Source organism: Rhagoletis pomonella, unplaced genomic scaffold (genome assembly GCF_013731165.1).
Source record: "Rhagoletis pomonella isolate Grant_MI unplaced genomic scaffold, Rhpom_1.0 Rhpom_scaffold_00007, whole genome shotgun sequence".
Taxonomy (NCBI): Eukaryota; Metazoa; Arthropoda; class Insecta; order Diptera; family Tephritidae; genus Rhagoletis; species Rhagoletis pomonella.
Window position 1 is genome coordinate 19,064,278 of NW_023458561.1, and position 20,061 is coordinate 19,084,338.

General features: G+C 33.0%; 1 protein-coding gene across 3 annotated transcripts in view; it reads left to right on the top strand.

Annotated features, from left to right (window-relative positions):
• LOC118742405 (beta-glucuronidase-like) overlaps positions 1 to 20,061 on the top strand; it is an 82,832-nt gene that overhangs the window by 59,672 nt on the left and 3,099 nt on the right. For 2 of the 3 annotated variants that reach the window (XM_036474459.1, XM_036474461.1), the window contains exons 2-5: positions 7,395 to 7,801; positions 7,857 to 8,023; positions 8,094 to 8,236; positions 11,325 to 11,689. In XM_036474459.1, the coding sequence (XP_036330352.1) occupies positions 7,395 to 7,801; positions 7,857 to 8,023; positions 8,094 to 8,236; positions 11,325 to 11,689 (1,082 nt within the window). Of the gene's footprint in view, positions 1 to 1,147; positions 1,253 to 7,394; positions 7,802 to 7,856; positions 8,024 to 8,093; positions 8,237 to 11,324; positions 11,690 to 20,061 lie in introns of those variants that run through there. The other variant, XM_036474460.1, reaches the window with a different exon arrangement.

Consider the following 20,061-nt stretch of genomic DNA (forward strand, 5'->3'; position numbering starts at 1 on the left):
CTTCAAAAATTCATTTTTATATCACCTAAATGGCGAATATTGGCTATGCAACCCTGTGTTTGTACCAAACAACCAAGATTGATATACATATAGGGTGTTTTATCAATATTTCCAAATAATCAACTGTTCAGCACAAAATGTAAACAAACAAACAAATGCAACAGTAATTTCAACGAACAAGCAACTGTGTTGCCACTTGTTTGGCATATTTAAATAAAGTTGATCTTAAACCTAACGGAAGCTAAATGGCGTTTAAATAACAATCCAAAATTAAACTTTAGTGCCGGTTCAATATTCATCTGAAATTGGTCCTAAAACTTCAATGCTTTTTCTGACGTTTTCGATTTTTAATGTTATGACGTTCTGCCGGCAAATGTGGACACTTCTTTTTTTCATTAAAACTCATGCAATACATATGGTTGTTATTGTTGTTTATATTGCATTTTTCAATGCCGACATGAAGACATTTGTACATTTGTATGTGTACATACATACGTATGTACTGAGGTCAGTATGCAGCCTTCAAAAAAAGCAAAAATTCTATATAACATTATATATTTTCTTAAATCGTATGTCCTTAAGGCAGTACGCAATTCGTAACAAAATTTGCTGCGCTGTCTACTACGGTTTTCTAAAGTTTTTTGTGTGAAAAAAGAGCACAAGGCAGCCCATGTTTGCAACAGAAATATATGCCCATTCCATTATTTCCTGAGGAAAGAGTCAAATTTCCTTGGACACACACGAAATAATGGCAATTTTTGCTTGACCGTTTTCTTGAGAGCTGCATACTGGCCTTTAACAAGGGTCGAAAATCCGAATTTTTTAGATTTTTTACTGGTAATAGGCTGCCAATATTCATCAAAGTTCAATGTGCTCAAAAAAAAAAACAAATACATTAATTAATACATGTTTTTACTAAAATTGCAAGTATGTTCGAAAGTATTAGTCCTACAAAATTTGGTATATGGAAGTAAACTAAGAAACAAACTTTTTTTTTCACTTGAGCTTTGATGGACTTGGGAGAGCCTAGATATTGACCAAAAATTGTCATCTTGTCAGATTGTTTTTAGAGCATAATGAACTATATTTTTGCTATTACCAATAAAAACTCTAAAAATGCGGTTTTTCGGCCCACGCTCATACGTACAAATGTATATACACACATATGTATATCTATGTATAAACTTAATTTCTGGTTCTCATCTACCGTGTCATCGTCGTTATTACACTTGCCAAACCTGAAAATGATCAAGTAAGTAATAGTTATTAATTAAATAATTGTGTATATGTTATTTGTAATTAAAATTTTTTGAACTGCACGGTTTATGATTACGGGTTTGCTCTTAAACTTTAATGTTCTTACTAGATACAAATGCATACAGCTAGAGATGTACAGTAGAACTTCAAAATTGTGGGGAAAGGCGGCATGGTATAAAAAAAGGTAGTTTCACTTAATGACATTAGAAGCCATGTTAGCCATTTGACTTTTGCTGAGATTATGACATTTTCATCGAAATCAAGTTACCAGATTGAAAATTATAATAAAAAATTTTTCTGAAAATAATTTGATCGATAACGGATAAAATAAAATAATTTTTTTAAAAATAACACTGCGATACTAAAAAATATCTGGGAAGTTATATATATTTTCTGGTAGGTCTTTTCGAGTAAAACCAGAATCGATATATGAAATTTGCCAAGCACCTCCAAAATCATGATTTACCGTTAAAAACACGGTTTTACGTATTTTGCGCACTTATAAGCCTGTAACCGAACCGAATTTCGGTTATTACCGGGTTTAAAATGAAGAAACTTAGGCCTTTCGAAAGATATTTATGTGAATAAAGAAATCTTAAGAGATCTGTGTGTACTTATTAACCCAGCAAACACCTTTTTTTCTACTTTGGTGAGATTTTTACTCACCATTTTATAAGAAACCGCACTAGTCCTGAAATGATTATGAAACTAAATTTTACAGCGAGTAAAACGAGTATTTATTTTTAAAAATCAGATGAAAGTTTACTGAGTTATAAAAAGTTTTTATGAAAACGAATTTTTTGCACAAATATTATTTTTGGCTAAACAACTCAAAAATATTTGCTGAACCGCTTTTTTTAATAAGACGTTTTCTATGATCGCAAAGTATGGCCATCTGTCTCTCGATCAAATAGGCAAGAAAACGCCCCATTGGCCAAAGCCAAAATGTTGTCCTACCAGCACTGCATTTAAACCTAGGATATGTTAAACTATAGGGGCATTCTCACAATCCTGCAAAGCCCTTTCAAAAGGTGCCCGGTTTGCAAAGCTGTCCTATAGGAAAACCGGTTTTTTTTCGTGCAATCCATGCACCGTGCAAGGGCTTTGCAAGACTCCAAGAATACCCCTAATTGTAAAAAAATTTAAAGTAAATAGCAACGCATTTTGTCTTATAAAAGTGGTGTTTCCAAAATTAAGTGAAGCCAAAATAAAAGACGGTATTAATTTTTTATTCTCTCATCTAATACTTTTTCATCGGTTTTATTTCTTTATATAAATTTAAGGTATTTTCATAGGACCTCAAATTCGTAAAATTATGAGCGAAGTGAGCTTTTTGAACAAGCTAAGCTCTGTTGAAAAACGTGCATGGAAGTGTTTTGTAGCGATATGCAATAATTTCTTTGGAAACCACAGAAGCTACGACTATGTCACGGTTGTTAACGACTTTTTGAATGCTTACGGTGGAATGGGTTTTAACATGTCCATAAAAATGCATTTCCTTCATTTGCATTTGGACTTCTTCCCACATAATTTGGGCCAGTTCAGTGATTAACAAGGCGAACACTTTCACCAAGAAATAGTTACAATTAAAAAACGTTTCAGAGAAAAAAATAAAATAACAATAATAATAAGGCCAACAACAACCGTGCCCATTTCCCAAAAATTTATGATATTAGGGGTATTCTCCAAATATTGCAAAGCCATTGCACGTCGCACGGATTGCATGGATTGCATAACTTGCAAACACACAACGACAAAATACATGGGAAACAACATTTGCTATCGCTGCAAAATATGCAACGTCGAAACCCATGTATATATTTTGCAAAATAGCATAGCAACATAAATGCGATCCTGTGCTAATTGTATTCGTTGTTGGAATTGCTACATATTTCTCTCATTCCTCTCATCACGCTCACTTCATTTTTTTTTTGCTGTCTCTCGTTATTGTATTTGATACATAATGTCACTACTTGCTACCCATGCATGCTACCACCTTGCAATGGGGTGCTCTCGTACTCTTCAAAATTTGGAATAGTATTTTTGCATTTGGTGCAATCCGTGCATCGTACAAGACTTCGAGAATACTCCTATTATTATTTTTCGTCTAAAAATCATTGTAAATATCAATTTTGAGTGAATAAGCTGCACTACCCTGCAGGGAAAGCTACTAGTTGTGAACTAGAATTCTACCAGTTTGCGTTTCAGCCCAACTAGTTCACGTTCTATCCTTTTTCAATGTTAGCGACTGGTATTTTTAACATTGCGATGTCCTACGAAATGTCAATTGTCAGGCTATACATCAGCATCTACTAGTAGAAATAGTAGAAGCATCATACCAGTTGATGAGATAGTCTGCCAATTCATACCCCATGAAAAGCATTAGTATGCCTTTTTGCTCGCGGCGCTCCAACAGTCGCAATGGCCGACAGAGCAAAGCACTCGCGTGGTATGCCTGAGGTACCAGGTTCAAGCCCTGGCGCAGGGAAAATTTTTTTATTTTATTTTTTCTTATAATCTTTCTTTTATTTATATTTTTTATTTAGGGTTTTTTTAATCTTAAATTTAATAATAAAATATATATATATTTTTTAATCTATTTTTTTATGGCACAAGTATTTTCCCATACATTTGCTTCTTTTTTTTGTAATGCAACTAGATTTTTAAGTTTGTTATTTATATTTAAATTGAAATAATTATTCCTACTTACATTGATCTAACTTTAAAAATCTTAACTACCTCCTAGCGGCCTTGTACCTGCGTTCCCAGAACCAGAACCAGTAGTCTTCACGCGACGCCACAGCCGACATTTGTAAGAAAAGCAATTAATTGCGTTTTATTTTAGGCTTTGGCAATTCAAAGGCAGATGTCGCTGAACGCTTAAGTTCTTCGAAAATGTCGAACTGGTAGGCACATACTAGTTTATGAACTAGTATTTTTTCTAACTGGTTTGGGTTTTCACTGCAGGGTAGTTACCAAAATATCACAGGCGTGGTTATTGTCCGATTTTGCCCGCTTTCAATAAAATCCGTCCTACGCTGAAAAGAAGTACACATCCCAAGTTTCGTTAAGATATCTCAATCTTTACTTGAGTTATCGTGTGCACAGACGGACGGACGAACGGACAGACAGTCACCGCTTAATCGATTTATTTTTTTCATTTTGATCATTTATGTATTCACTCAGAAAAAAGTCAGCTAAATATATTTGTGAACAAAGTTATATTACCCTTGTGCACAAGTGCGCTTAGTAAGGATGGGTAAATTCGATATTCGAAGCTTCGATATTTGATTATTAATCGAATTTTAGCTCCAAAATGGCGAATTCTTGAAATCGAACTTTATGTTGATAAAATTCGGATAAAATCGAATTTTTCCCGAAAAAATCGAATTTCATCTTTATTTCCAAAAAATCAACTCTTCAACTTTCTTCTTTCTGACTAAATTTGCCATATCTGTGTGTGTATCCATTTGTGTTAGGGATTCAAGTAAAAATATACATGTTTTTCGCACTAATGCATCGAAACAAAAAATCTGTGCCAAGAAGGAACTGTTATTCCAAACCCAATTTTAAAAATTGTTTTGTAAAAAACTAGTTTTTTGATTTTTTATTTTAAATTTTTAGAGGCTTTTACGTGAGAAGATACCTAATAAATTTTCCGGAGAATAATTTTTTAGAATATATCAGTCCACAAACGATCTGCCAAATTTGCTTTTTGAGCGATTTCTTGAAGTAAGGGTCAAAATTAACCTTTTAGGCGGGAGCTAATAGGTTAAAATGTTCTACGAAAATATTTATTTTAACTATTTTTTCGACTTTTTTGAAAACTACTTAGGCCGAGATATGAAAACTTTAGTAAATAAAATAAAAATACGAGCTAACTTTTAGAAATCGACCGAGTGTTTTATTACTGGATGGGTATACTTCCAGAAAATGTTAACAAAGTCCGGGCTGGTTTCGGCTGTCCCACAGTGTAATTTGAGTTTAACTTTTTAAATAGGTGGCCACTCTCTTCAAGCACATCAAAAATATTTTAATTGTCGCATAGTATTTTAAGCACAACACTTCTTTAACTAAATTTGACTTATCAACTAGGTAGCAACCCCCCTAAATGTAGTTAAAAAATAAAGTTTATTTAAACCCATTTCGATTGCTACCCAAATTGGGTAATTTATTTAACTTATTAAATAATTTGAATTTAATTTTCTTACATAAGGAATAAAAATATAAACCATATTACACATCCACAGGACAAGCATTTTCATTTGACACCTACCTCCTTTTTGAAAATCGAACGAACGATACAGATTTTATGACTTAGTGTTAAATATTTAACGCAGACATCTGCGGAAGCGATTATTTCAATTTGATTTTCTAACCTGTGGCAACCCTTTTCATAGAACTGAAACTATATTGCAGACCCAAAGAAAAAGCCCTTAATTTGACACCTCATTTTTTTTTAATTGAACGAACGATACAGATTTTAGTCATAAAATGGTGTTAAATATTTAACGCAAACATCTCCGAACTCGATTAAAAAGTTTAAATTAAAAAAATATTTGGAAACTTCGGAAAAATTCTAATTAAATCGAATGTTCGAAATTCAGAAAAAATCGAATTTCAACCCCCCTCTACCCATCCCTAGTTATAAATTAATTGAAATGCTCACTCACAACAATTCAGATTTAAATTGAAGAAAAATGGGTAGTTGATAACGGCAAATAATAGCAAATATAATTTAATTTATAAATATATCTTAAGATGTTTGGCAGAAGTTAAAAACTTACCAAAAAGTTACCAGCTCAAATTCGTGAAGGTAAAACTTACCAGTTTTGTTAGAACTCAACCAAAACGGCAGCCCTGATGAGGAGGTCTTTACAAATTTATGTGCGGGCGGAAAAAAATATTTTACCGGCTCTTCGGATAAAACTCAAAACTTCGGAAAATCTCCCTTGAAGAGGCATATGACTTGCATATGTTATATTGAAGAGAAAACGAACAACAAAGCAAAACAGAATAGGGCTGTTCAGGATATTATGCAAACGGTTTTGGATTAAGCGTTTGCAAATTTTGTGCTAGCTACCACGGCAACCGTTTGCATTTTATTGTTGTAAATTTACAAATGCACCTAAATATTCAAATGCAATTATGCCCTTATATGAATTTAACATACCTTTTCCTTTCTAAGTTAGATTTAAGTATTAAAAAAAGAGAGTGCGCCTGGGCCACACTGGAGATGTAAAACTTACGTTAAGTACATATCTGTTTTGTCTCATAACCAGTATAGGTACATATGTATACATATGTACATTAAAGTGGTCCAAAAATGTATGTAAAAAAATTAGGTCGGATTTTTATTGCCGCCACCCCTAGGATTGTTATATACCGAAAAAAAATTTACCCATATTTTTTATACCCGAGCGCACTTGTGCACAAGGGTATATTAATTTTGTTCACATAACGGTTGTTTGTAACAGTCAAAACGAATCGAGATAGATATAGACAAATGTATACATAAATGATCAGAATGAAAAGAGAAATCGATTAAGCCATGTCTGACACGTCTGTCCGTCCGTCCGTGTACACGATAACTCGAGCAAAAATTGAGATATCTCAACAAAATTTGGTATGTTGGTTTCCATTTATCCAAGGTAGGTTGGTATTGAAAATGGGCGAAATCGGACTGTAACCACGCCCACTTCCCATATAACGGTAATTTTCAGAAAACCGAAAACTGCGATATTTTAGTAACTACTGGAGATTATTCACTCAAAATTGATATTTACAATAAGCTTTAAACGAAAAATAAGAATATTATAAATTTTCGGAAAATGGGCGTAGCCACGCCCACTTATGGTTACATGTGTATATCTTGGTAACCGCTGCACCAATTTCATATATAACCAGTGGTGGTAACCTGATCCACTACGATCCTTTAAGTAATGCGTGTTGAGTTTGCGTACGCAGAAATTAAAAATTTCGAACAAGACCAACTAAGAAGTTAAAATGGTGTACGTCTCCACTGAGATAGAAAAAACGTTGACCTCCTCTGTTTACAATTTAAAAAAGTAGATATATTTATATGTAAATATAATTACCTTCTTATATCTTCCATATATTTTTTCTTCGGTTTTCAGCATTTTCTCTACTTGCCATGGGTGTCGTTGGGTATCTAATTCACTTCGCAATAGCGTTAGTTATCGTGAATAAGGAAATAACCCCTACTCGCGGCATGCTTTACCCAAGGGAGTCTGAAACTCGGGAGGTTCGATTATTGGATGGACTCTGGAATTTTGTCACATCAGACGAAGCGAACCCAACGCAGGGAGTGAGAGATAAATGGTTCGGGGACGATCTGAGTAAGGTAAAGGAAGTTATCCCTATGCCAGTGCCTGCGAGCTACAACGATATCACTACCGACAACACAATTCGCGATCACGTTGGCACAGTTTGGTATGATCGCAAATTTTTCGTACCACGCTCCTGGGCGAAGGATCAGCGAGTATGGCTTCGCTTCGGAAGCGTACACTATGAAGCCTTTGTGGTGAGTAATTATGACTTTACCATGAGTAGTATAACAGTTAACCATAATTATAAAGTGGATTAATGGAGAAATGGTCGTTAAACATGAAATGGGTCATCTACCTTTTGAGGCAGAAGTCACAAACTTTGTGAAGTATGGCGAAGAGAATCGTATTACCGTGATGTGCGACAATGCCCTTATTCAAACCACAGTGCCTCAGGGGAAAATTAGCGAAGTAAAAAAGTGAGTTATAATTCATATAATAGTATACTATAAAGCAATTTGTGGATAAATTATATTTTAAATTTTCAAGGGACGGTGGAGTTGCAATAGTTCAGACTTATACATTTGACTTCTTCAACTACGCAGGAATACATCGATCCGTCCATTTGTATACCACTCCAAAAACATTTATCGAAGAGGTTGAAATCACTTCCGATTTGGCTGATAATTCAGGTGGATACATTTATATATTTACATACACATGTGTATATACATGAATATGAATGAGTTAGGATTAGGGTTACCAGACGTCCTCCTTTAGGAGGACATGTCCTACCTTTTGCCTAAAAATGAAATGTCCTCTTTTATGACTGAAATATTCAGCTTTTTTGCATTTTATTTGTAGTTTTGGCATACTACTTCTAAAGTTAAGTTTTTTATTTGTAATTTTTGGCAATGTTTTCTTTATCTTACACGCATTTCCTTCTTTTTTCCTTTTTGAATAACATATTCGGAACACCTCCTACACACTCATGTTTCGAGGCAGCAATGCAAGCAGTTTGAAATGTGGATTTGGATGTTGCGTTTTATATAATGCTTTAGGCTTTTGTAGAAAAAATTATAAACATTAAATAAAGAAGAGAAAAATAGCCAAAACTGGTGAAAATGTCACTCAACTTAATCAGCTGACCACAAGTGTATATTTACATATTTTTTATTTAAAACGTGTTAATCAAAATACTTGTTTCTCAGTCGTCCTCCTTTTGAATCTTACCTGGAGTAAATGTCTTCCTCTTTTGTTTCAATTGTCCTGCCAAGCTAATTGTTTATATGGTAACCCTAGTTAGTGTTAAGATATCAACACATTAGAGGTAATAGTCTGTGGAGACAAACTTTGGCTTTTGTCTAAAAGGGAGGTAAACTAACTAATAAAATTTTGCATAAAGGGCTCGATATAAAATTGCAGGAATCACAAATTTCGTTCTTTGTGAAATTTTAACAAATGTTGGGCCAAAAAAATTGGTTTTCATAAGCGTTCCAGAATTAGGAACCCAAACACATTAGTACAGGGAATAATTAAGGGACGCTGGATTTTTTACATAGAGTTCCCTTATCCCTACCGACCCAAGTAGAGCCAGAGGGGTCAAAGGTAGGGCTGCCAGACGTCCCGGGTTTCCCGGACATGTCCCCGTTTTAGACTATTTGTCCCGGTATCCCGGGTTTCGTTCAAGTGTCCCGGTTTTCGATTTGATAGCGTTGTAATATTAAGAAAAATTTTATGAATTTACTGGGGGAAATAACGCATAGTAAACATGAATATTTTTTATTTGATTATCGTTTTGAAATCTTCGTACTTAAAAACAATACTTTCATACCACGCACACGTGGTGTTGAATCAAACTGAACATTTGAATGGACATTTACATGTCTGGCTGTAGCTGAGTGCACGAAGATGCTTGCCACAATTTGCTAATTTCCAGAGCGTCAAAGCAAATGAATATTTCAACGCATTAATTCTGAAAACTGTAATGCTAATGAAATTTTTGTTTCATTAAATTATCCAAGCTAATGCTAATGAAAAAATTTTAATGCACTAAAATGTTTAATGCTTTTGCTCGTTTGCATTATTAAAAACCATTAAATTTTGTTTTTAGTAAAATATAAATAACCTCTTTTGGAAGGACTTGCTTTATGAAAATGAAAGCCAATGTGCATGCAACGCAAAGTGCTTTTGTAGATTTTTATGTTGATTGTTGATGCATACCGATTACATATATTAAGTATGAGCCAAAAACGCACAGATAGCCAGTTTAGCAGCGCATGTACACGACTGAGGACCTACTCTGATCTAAATCAATCAATAAACCGTTTTTTAGTTCCATTTGACAATGTGATTTTATCTATTTAACGACAAATGCCATTGAACTTGACGTGGTGAAAACCAGCCTTAACCACTATCTTTTTTGGCCTTTAAAATTCTACCCTCAACGTCAGCAAAGAATTTTTACTTCAAAATAAAATTAGTTAATGGATTTTTAATGCTTGTTATAATTTTAATGCAATATCATCAAAAAATTAACTTTTTGAGTTTTATTGTATTGTTCAGAAAATACAATCATTTATTGAGATATATTTTTTCGATTAAAAGTAAAACTAATTTTTCGGGTGTTATTTTTTGCTCTAAAATAATGATTAATGATTAATGATTTGTGAGGGGTTATCTTTTTGATAAAAAATAATGATTATTTTTGAGTTTTATATTTTTCATCACAAATAATGACTATTCTTTGGGTTTTATTTATTTAAAATAATAATAATGACTATTCTTTGAGTTTTATTATTTTGATCGAAAATAAAACTCACTTCTTGAGCGTTATTTCTTCTCTCAGAAAAAAAATTAACTTTTGAGTTTTATTTTTTTTGGGAGATCGAAAAACTCAAAACGCCTCACTTCGCCTAAACTCAACTCAGCATACCTGAACTCACCTCAACTCACCCTAACTCACCTCATCTTAACTCACCACACCTCAACTCAACTCAACTACCTCACCTCAACTCACCATAACTTCATATTAAAACACGTTCATTTCTCGATACTAGGTAATACAAAATTGAATGCCCCACTTTTCTTAGGACATCGCCGTGGGAAAAAATGCATTTTCGAATGGGAAAAGGGTTGTTTTACTTATTATTTTTTTGATTACTATACATTACATTTTCCCACTGGGAACTTATGTAAAAATACGCACAAAAAGTTTCCATACAAATTTGTGATTTCGTAATTTTTGTAAACTTTTAACTATATATCTCAAAAACTGTTCCACTTTTTAACCGACTTCCAAAAAAGAGGGAGGTTATCAGTTCTTCGGAATATTTTTTTTTTTTATGTATGTTACCGCATAGTTTTGGACCACGCCAACCGATTTCGATAATTCTTTTTGCATCAGAGGTGGTCCCATACTAATCTGGTTTTGATCCGAACAGTGGATGATGAAATATAATATATTTTTTTAAGTCGGTTTTTATTGCTAAAAATTACTTGTTTATGTTTTCACTCCAAATTCGATTTGAGCGGAAAAGTTTACATAAGAGATGACAGTCAAATGCCAGAGGTCGGATTTCTTTTCGAAAAGTGCGTTCGATTTTGAAGAATTTTCTATTGCATCAAACTTTATCAGACTGTCTCCAAAATTTCACCGCAAACCTCTCAGAGGGAACAATAGCAGTACATATTTATTTAAATAACTTTACATCTTAATGATTACACATATTGGTAATGCAATACAATATTCATTATTGCTAACGCATTAAATCTCTGCAGTGGCAAATGTATTTTACAAAGTGAAAGTGAGCGGCACAGCCTCGAACGAAGCTGACAGTTCCCTACAAATTCGAGTGCAACTGCGGAACAAGGAAGATGTCGTTGTTGCCAACGGAACATCCAATGGGGATTTGAAAGGTGTGCTAGAAGTGAAGAAAGCAAATCCCTGGTGGCCATATTTAATGCACCCAGAACCTGCCTACCTCTATCAAATGGAATTATTTTTACACACTGCCGATAACACTTTACTGGATGTTTACCGACTGAAAGTCGGCATACGCACACTTACTTGGAATAATACCTCGTTCCTCATCAATGGACGACCAGTTTACTTCAGGGGTTTTGGAAAGCACGAAGATTCTGATGTAAGTAGGCAATCCAAATTTACAAAGCATTTCCCATATTAAGATGCACATTTCTTATTTTTTTATGATGCACAAAGTATGTATGTATCTAAGCTTTCGTTATAGGGAATTACATGAATAAAAAATAAAAAACGTAATTCGAAATTCGAAGTTCGTTGAATAGTAAATAAAAATGTATTCGTTATTTGAAATTTCACGATGATGAGTGAACGTTTATTCATGTTTCAAAATTATTTGAATGATGAATAAAAATGTATTCTTCATTCGAAATTACTGGTGTCTCCAAACCAAACTTGACAAGGGATGACGGATGAATAAAAATTTATTCGTTATTTGAAACTACTTGAATGAAGAATAAAAATTTATGAATGAAGAATAAAAATGTATTATAAATGTGAATAAATTTTCGAAATTCGAAATTACTTGAATGGTTAATACAAATTTATTCGTTATTTTAAATTTCATGATCATGAATGAAAATGTATTCGTCATTCGAAATTACTTGAATGGAGAATAAAAATTTATTGTGTTCACGAAAAATATTAATAATTCGAACTTGAATAAAAAAATGATTCTTTGTTTCCATATTAGTAAGAGTTTTTTAGTACACTGCAAAAACGAAATTTAATTTTCGCATATTAAGAGTGGCAGCCAGTTTTCTCTCTTAATGTGTGAAAATTTATAAATTATGGTTGACAAATAAACACTTTTCGGTAGTAGTTTTACATGCAATTTTTAAAGTGTGGTTTACAAAGCACATAGTGTTTATTATTAGTAGAGAACATTTTCAATTTTAAACATTTTATGTACAAAAATCAAATCTTTAACACAGATTCTGGTTAATAAATAAACACTTTTCAGTAGTAGTTTTACATACCCTTTCTAGAGTGGTCTTAGCCGCAACAGATAAGGCTTCATTCAGATTTTTGACTTTGTATTTCATATACTTTCAGATTAAGATATTGACACCTTTTGCTACCATAATCTTTTGTATTTCAGCCTTACTTTTATGAAATCGCAATGTTTCTTTAATTTTCCGAATTAAAAGAAATTAAAATATTTCTTCAGTTCTGGAAAACACTCTTTTAGTAATAAAATATAATACTTGAATTCTAAGCTATTCAGACACTTTCCTACAATCATGATTTTTGCAATGAAACTTTCCTTTTAACATGAATGTCAAAAAATAACTACCCCACTAAAAATTATATAAGCAGTTGTAAGAATGATCTATAATATCTCAATCAAAGCTCGTTTTTTTAATCACCCCGTTTACACAGGCAAATTCTCGATTATTAGGTGTCAAATTTGTTTGGCTTATTATTTTCACATCTCAAGGAAAAGTTATTTCTCTTCTCTGTGCCACCGTGATCACTTTTTCTGCTATATGTATAAAGCAGTTTAAATAATATTTTATTAAAAATACCTTTTCAAACCTCTTTTCCTTGCTAATGTCCATTTTTGTTTACTTTTACATTGCGCATTTCTCCGCTTCGCAAATATTATCAATAAAACTAGGTTGGACACAGAAAACGTATCGGTTAAATCTGAAAATATTTTATAATTACAGATTAACAAGGGATGAATTTTGTATGTCTCATCTCTTTTTATAATTACAGAGAAGGGAGTTAAGCTCGAAAATGGGGATAATCTACTTATATGTAAACCTAGTATAAGCTAAGCTCGTATCTGTACTTTCTTTCGAAGCATAATACTTTTTTTGGATTCCAAAAATGGATAAGTTTTTTCCAAAATACTGCCTTTATATTTTTTTGGTGTCTAAATTTTTTAACACACAGTGTTCGCGTAAACACATGTTAAAAATGCATATATATGGGCATTTCCAGCAGTGGTGTTCGCCGTTGAAGTTCAAAATACAAGGAAAACATAAACTTTTATGAATTTTTTATTTTTTGTTTCGATAGCATTTTGCTAAGTACATACATATATCTTCGCTGCAAAAGCGCTGATATTTCGATTTTTAGTTTTCAATATGTTAGCAATAAACATGCGGTCTGGAACGTACGAGTAATGGAAGCCGCCAGGGCTGACACCTCACGAAACCGATTGCGTAGCAAAACCCAGAAAATTCGCAGAAAAAAATAAATAAAAAATCGTAGCAAAACTACAAACAGGTTTTTATTTTAAATTTATTTGATATTTAAAACAATAACATAATTACATTTCAATAATACTTGTATTTTTTATGTACTATTTTATATTTTTATCTCTTACAGGGGCGTTTTCCAAATACCGAACTAAGCACTTTTTGACGCTTACTTCATTACTTTCGTCAATAATAAGTGAAAATTTACTTTTTTTGGGAATTCCGTAATTTGATTTCTGCGAAAAAGTGCAGTAAGACGAACTATTCCATGTATATTGACCTTCCTTTAATCTTTATACTAGGATCTGTTAAGCTGATGCCAGATAAAATTTTGTGGCTTTGCGTGACATTTACATACAACTTTACCAGCAAAGCGCCAGAGGCAAAAGGTACATATGCCATAATGAACGCCAAGAAAACAATTTTGTACTGCTTTTTTAATCTTCAAAATTTCTGTGGATTTTATTATATTTAGCTTGAAAAATATCAGAAACGTAATTAAATTTTATGTTTCTGCATGAAACCTCGAATTTGAACGAAACAAAATAAATATTAAACTGGCTGATTGGCAACGCACGCAAAAAGATGAGAGTTGGCCATCTTTTCGCTTCGCGCTGCAGCTGCAACGATGCTTTGTGCATTTTCATACACTTGATCTTATCTGTCAAAGCGAAGCAAGCGTTTTATCTGGCATCAGCTTTATAGCTTGCAACAAATCTGGCACCCAATGAATCATAAAAACAGGCAACTAGTTCTACTCGCAATATATGGTCATTGCTTCTTCTATATGCAACTTTGTATCCTTCTCGCAAGTTGAATATTTCTGCCTGTTAACGAATTATGCATCTTCGTTTATGTGAAAATTTTTTCGGCTGTGCCTATTTACATATGTTGCATATGTAGTTCCTCAGACGCTGCTTGCATAATTTGCTGTAAGATAACCCATTTAGACCTTAAAGTCATTGCCTGTTTACCACATCTATAATGTTATAGCGATTTAAAAATTGTTACTGCCCATAAGTTGAATGAAATAAAAAAAGGAGTAAAAATAGGATAAAGCGTAGTGAAGTAGCAAATTTTAAAATTTTTGAAAAATCTTAGCAAATTTACTACGATCGTAGCAAAGTGCCAACGCTGGAAGTCGCCTTTGGATGCAAATTGAAAAATGCAAGAAACTGCGAAATTTAACAGAATATTCTAAAGCGATTAATTTTATATTAAATCGGAATAAAGTATGTTCCTCCTAAATAATTGCACGTTGAAATATCTCTATTAGTTTTTTGTCCAAATAAAGGAGTTTTACATTAAAATCCCATATCTGAACAATCAGTTGTATGGAGGCAATAAATAGGTTATGGTGACCCAATCTTTGTTCATTTTACTGTATAATTTCTGTTGATAATGAGTGAAAATAGTGCGAAATTTTATGTTCCCAGTTGCATAGATGGAGAGTTATAACGAAAATTCTCATATCTGACCAATCAGTTGTAAGGGAGATATATGTCATAGTGACCAGATCTTTGTTATTTTCACTGTAAGTATTCTGTTAATAATGAGTGAAAACGGTGCGAAATTTCATGTTTCTAGCTGCATATATGGAGAAGTTATAATCTCATATCTTGAATCATATCTCATATCTTAACAATCAGTTGTATGGGAGCTATATGTTATAGTGGTCCGATTCTTCCGGTTCCGACAAATGAATAATACAATATAAAAATACACCCATTTACCAAATTTCCTCCGGATATCTCGAAAACTGAGAGACTAGATTGCATACAAACAGATAGACAGACAGACGGGCATGGCTAAATCTACTCAGCTCGACGTTCTGATCATATAAGTATACGTTTTAATGGGTCTATATCTTTCTGTTCTGGTAATTACATTATAATCAGGGACGGAAAATAATCATTATTTTCTTAATTTTAACCGTAGATATTCTTTTCCATTGTGTCTTTTTTTATTTTATCCTTTTTATATACACATACGCAAATTGAGATCGAACATTATCTGCAATTTGGAGAATGAAAATTGCCTTTCTGACTTAATGTTCTTTACCGATATGATGGAACATTTGCAATACTTGAATAAAAATTCGATTGTCGCAAATTATTTTAAGTTTTGAAGCTAAACTACGTCTTTTTATTCATGATCTCAAAAAAGAATATTATGTCATTTTCCATGAAAAAATATTGCACATGATTTAAAAGCAGATTTTGAAAAAAGATTTGCCGATTTCAAATTATTTAAACGTACGTTTGCATACTTAATAAACCCTTGTTTATGTAACATAATTGAGGATGATAGCGGCCGCTGTGGTGTAGAGGTAAGCAGTGCGAGCTTACACTCCGCAGCGTCTGGGTTCAAGCCCTGGTTAAAGCAACATCGCCAAAAAATTTAGAAAAAAGGGTTTTTCTTAACAGCGGTCGCCCCTCGGCAGGCAATGGCAAACCTCCGAGTGTATTTTTGCCATGAAAAACAGCTTCTCATTGAAATACAATCGCCGTTCGGAGTCGCCGTAAAACTGTAGGTCCCTCCTCTTTGTGTAACAAGATCAAGGCGCCGCCACAAATCGAAGCAGAAGCTGGGCCAAACACTAACATACGTGTAAGCGCCAATCTATTATATTATTATTAATTCAGGATGAATTTTTGGTGTTTTTTCTAATTAAAAGAAGATAAGGCACTGGAAATGCAACATAAAGCTTTTGCTTGGATTTAAAATATCCGCTGTTGAAAACAGCTGCGTGCCTGATAATAGTTGCATTCGCTGGCCTGTTAAATATTGAAAGTTATCAAAGACTATCAGTTTTTTGCGATCGCGTACGCAAAAGACTTGCAATGTAGGGGAAATTGAGAGACCAAAGTGTCATTTCATTTTGAAGGGAAGCTGTTAGTTTCTGCTCGAAAAATTTTTCCAACAGCAATTTGCCAACACGAAAACAGAAACGGGTTGGAATTTACGCAAATCCCCAAATTGTATTTGATGATTTGGAAAATAAAATAGTAAAATGCGACTAATAAAACTTGTAGGAGGCGAGTAATAATTCATTTAGTCATTGAACTGTGTCAGGATAAGACGTCGGATTGGTTTTCTTCCGTTGTCAATTTTATACTTTTGAATGTAAACACAATTTCTTGCAAGTTTCTGCAAATTTTCTGTTAGCGTACTGTTTTGGACATATTTGTCTTGTGAGAGAACAGATGACATTTCGCCGGAATTTGCCGTTGGACATTTTTTACTGGAGATTTTTAACGAACGTACCTATTGACTAACCAACATTTAACCGAACGGTTACGAACGGCTTTAAATGACGTATTTTTGATTTTTTAGTGCACATTAGCTCTGATCCAGTACTCCATGAACTTACAGGATTTTACACGAACTTGCAGGCAGGTGCAGGAAAAATGTTCCCGTACTCCAAAATCCTCCAAAATCCTGTAAATGAGAGCGACTTTTGGAGAGTTGTGTAGAGAATGAAGTTGCAAGATTTTACCCGAACTTTTTCTTCTGGTAAAATCATGAAAAGTGTCAAGCAATCACTGGTTGACGTTTTTACAGGAAAATTGTTTTTTTTGTTCCCGTACTTTTGGTTGTTACTCACTTTTTACTCTCACTTCAGAGAGTAATTTTGCTGTTTGACAGCATAAAAATCCGGGCCCTAATTACCATCATATGAAATAAGCTCTATATAAGGCACACATTTGTTGAGGGTATGTACTAGGGATGTTGCGAATGTGAAATTTTAGACATCCGCGGATGCGAATATTAAACTGCTGCGGATGCGGATGCGAATGCGGATGTCAAGTATTTTTAAGAAACAATTAGAATCTGACATAATGGCGAGATCGTTGTTTAAACAGCGCTTACAAGCCAAAACAGATATGACAGGTTTTTCTAAAGCTTTTTAAAAAGAATTCTTCATTCTCATTCTTTTGGCTGTTTTAGAAGTTGGGGTATCGGGGTGAAGTTACAGAACTTCATCAGCGTTTTTCGATTTTAGTTTTCATAACTCATTTTTAATACTTTCTTCTGCGACTGGGTTGAAAACAGTGGGCTTAGCGAGCTAAATAGGTGGATATGGAAAATACATTATTATTTTCCAGGAATGAAAATTTTGAACGAAATTCTATTTTTAAAGTCGTGTTTTTTTATAAGCATTTTAATCTCAGAAAGTTACGTAATTCTTATCTAATTAAAGGTCAGACCTATAGCTTTTTAATTTTTTGAGCATCTATTCTCTTTATAGCCAGACGTTGATCATTTCTGCTGGAAATCCCTATTGAAGGAGGTTATCCTTTGACTTTAAATAGCAAAGAAGGGACAATTTTATATGAAGAAAATATTGCCCGACAAGTTAACAAAATTAGGTACTGTTTTTTAAATTTTTGCTAAAAATAAATTCCCCAAAGAGCCCCATTTGAAATTATTGAATCGAATATATGTATGTAAAATCAAAAGTAAATCACGAAAATTTGCTTAAGAATTACATTGTACTCATATTAAAGAAAGAAACCAATGAAGGTATTTAAAGAATAGAAAAAAATAGTATTAAAGTACTATGTCTTCTTCGACGTACATCAAAGGCCAAGTAGAAGTGGGAACTTGTATGACTGCCCATTGATAGCTCGGTTATATAGCTTAAGAAATAATATGTTTAAAGGCATCTTTATCAAAGTTGATAAATATGACATTTGACCAGTTTTGCTACACAAATACTCCCCCGACCACAGGCAAAAATATTGGCTACAATTTGCCATATTGTTTGCCATATATACGTTTTATCGGTGCACTTGCACAACATTCGCATTCACAAAAGCTCCGCATTGATTATTGCGAATGCGAAAGCGAATGCGGATGTTAAAATTAATACGGAAGCTCCTCGGTTGCGAATGCGAATGCGAATATTCGCAACATCCCTGGTATGTACACACAGTGCTCTTGAAACAGCGGAGGGGGTTATTAAAATGGATGGAAGAAATCCCAATATAAAATTATCCCATATGATCTCCAGATTCCAAATCTTCAAATTCCGAAATCATCAAGATATATGTATATATATTAGACTGCATAACTCCCCATCCAAAAAAAAAATCGGAACTGTTTTTCCATTTTAATTATAAAATCTATTATATTTTAAGACATCCACCATTTCCATTTCGGAAAAATGTTAAGATTTAAGCGAGCTGGACCGATTTGAAAATACCTCCAAAGAGTTTTTTATGAATAAAAATAGTTTCTTAAAGATGGTTTTTGAAAAAAAACCACTCAAAAATTTACATAAAATATTAAAAAAAAAATAAAATAAAATAAAAATTTAATGGAATCGTAATAATGAGATTTTTGATGCTGTTTTTTAACATTTTTCAAAGATTGGTAAAAGAAAAACTTGAATAACTGAACCTAACCTCTTCCGATTTAGACATGTGAGTATCATTGGAAAGGTATTTTCTTACCCTTTTTGTTTCTTTGCTAATAAGCTCATTCAAATGATTAAAGAGAAAGGTAGGATCAAAGAACAACATTCAAAGTTGAATTACGATGTGTTGGTATTTGAAAAAAAAAAATAAATAAAATTGGGACACGAATGACTTTTTTTTGCACATAAATACCTTTCCACCGAGATTCCATAAGTCTAAATCAGTTTAATATTATTTAAGTTTTTCGTAAATCAATCTTTGAAAAAAGTAAAAACACAGCATCACAAATCCCATTATTACGATTCCGTTGTAAAGGTTTTTTAAAAATTTGTATGCATATTTTTTAAGCCCAATCTGTTTTGTCATCTGAAGGGACTTTTTTCAAAAAGTTCTTTAAGAAACAATTTTCATTCATAGAAAACTCCATTTTTGTAGGAATTTTCAAATCGGTCGAGCTCACTTAAATCTTAATATTTTTCCGAAATATTTTGGTGGACGTCTTAAAATATAATAAATTTGGAAATCCCGGCGGAAAAACCGCAACTTTTTGTGGTAATGCAGTCTAATGTGCATACATACATACATATGTGTTTATGTGTATATGTATGTACAATGCGAACCTTTAGGTGCATACATACGAACCAATTTTAACCCAGGACTAACGACGTCGACGTAGTGTTAACTTAGCTCCTTTGATCTTTTTTTTGTGTTTTAAATTTCTGTTTTATTTATTATTTTTACATAATTTTTATATATATATTTTTTTTTGTTAAATTTTAAAATTTCAAGTTATATATATATAGGTTATAAAAAAATAAAAAACAGAAAATCAAAATACAAAA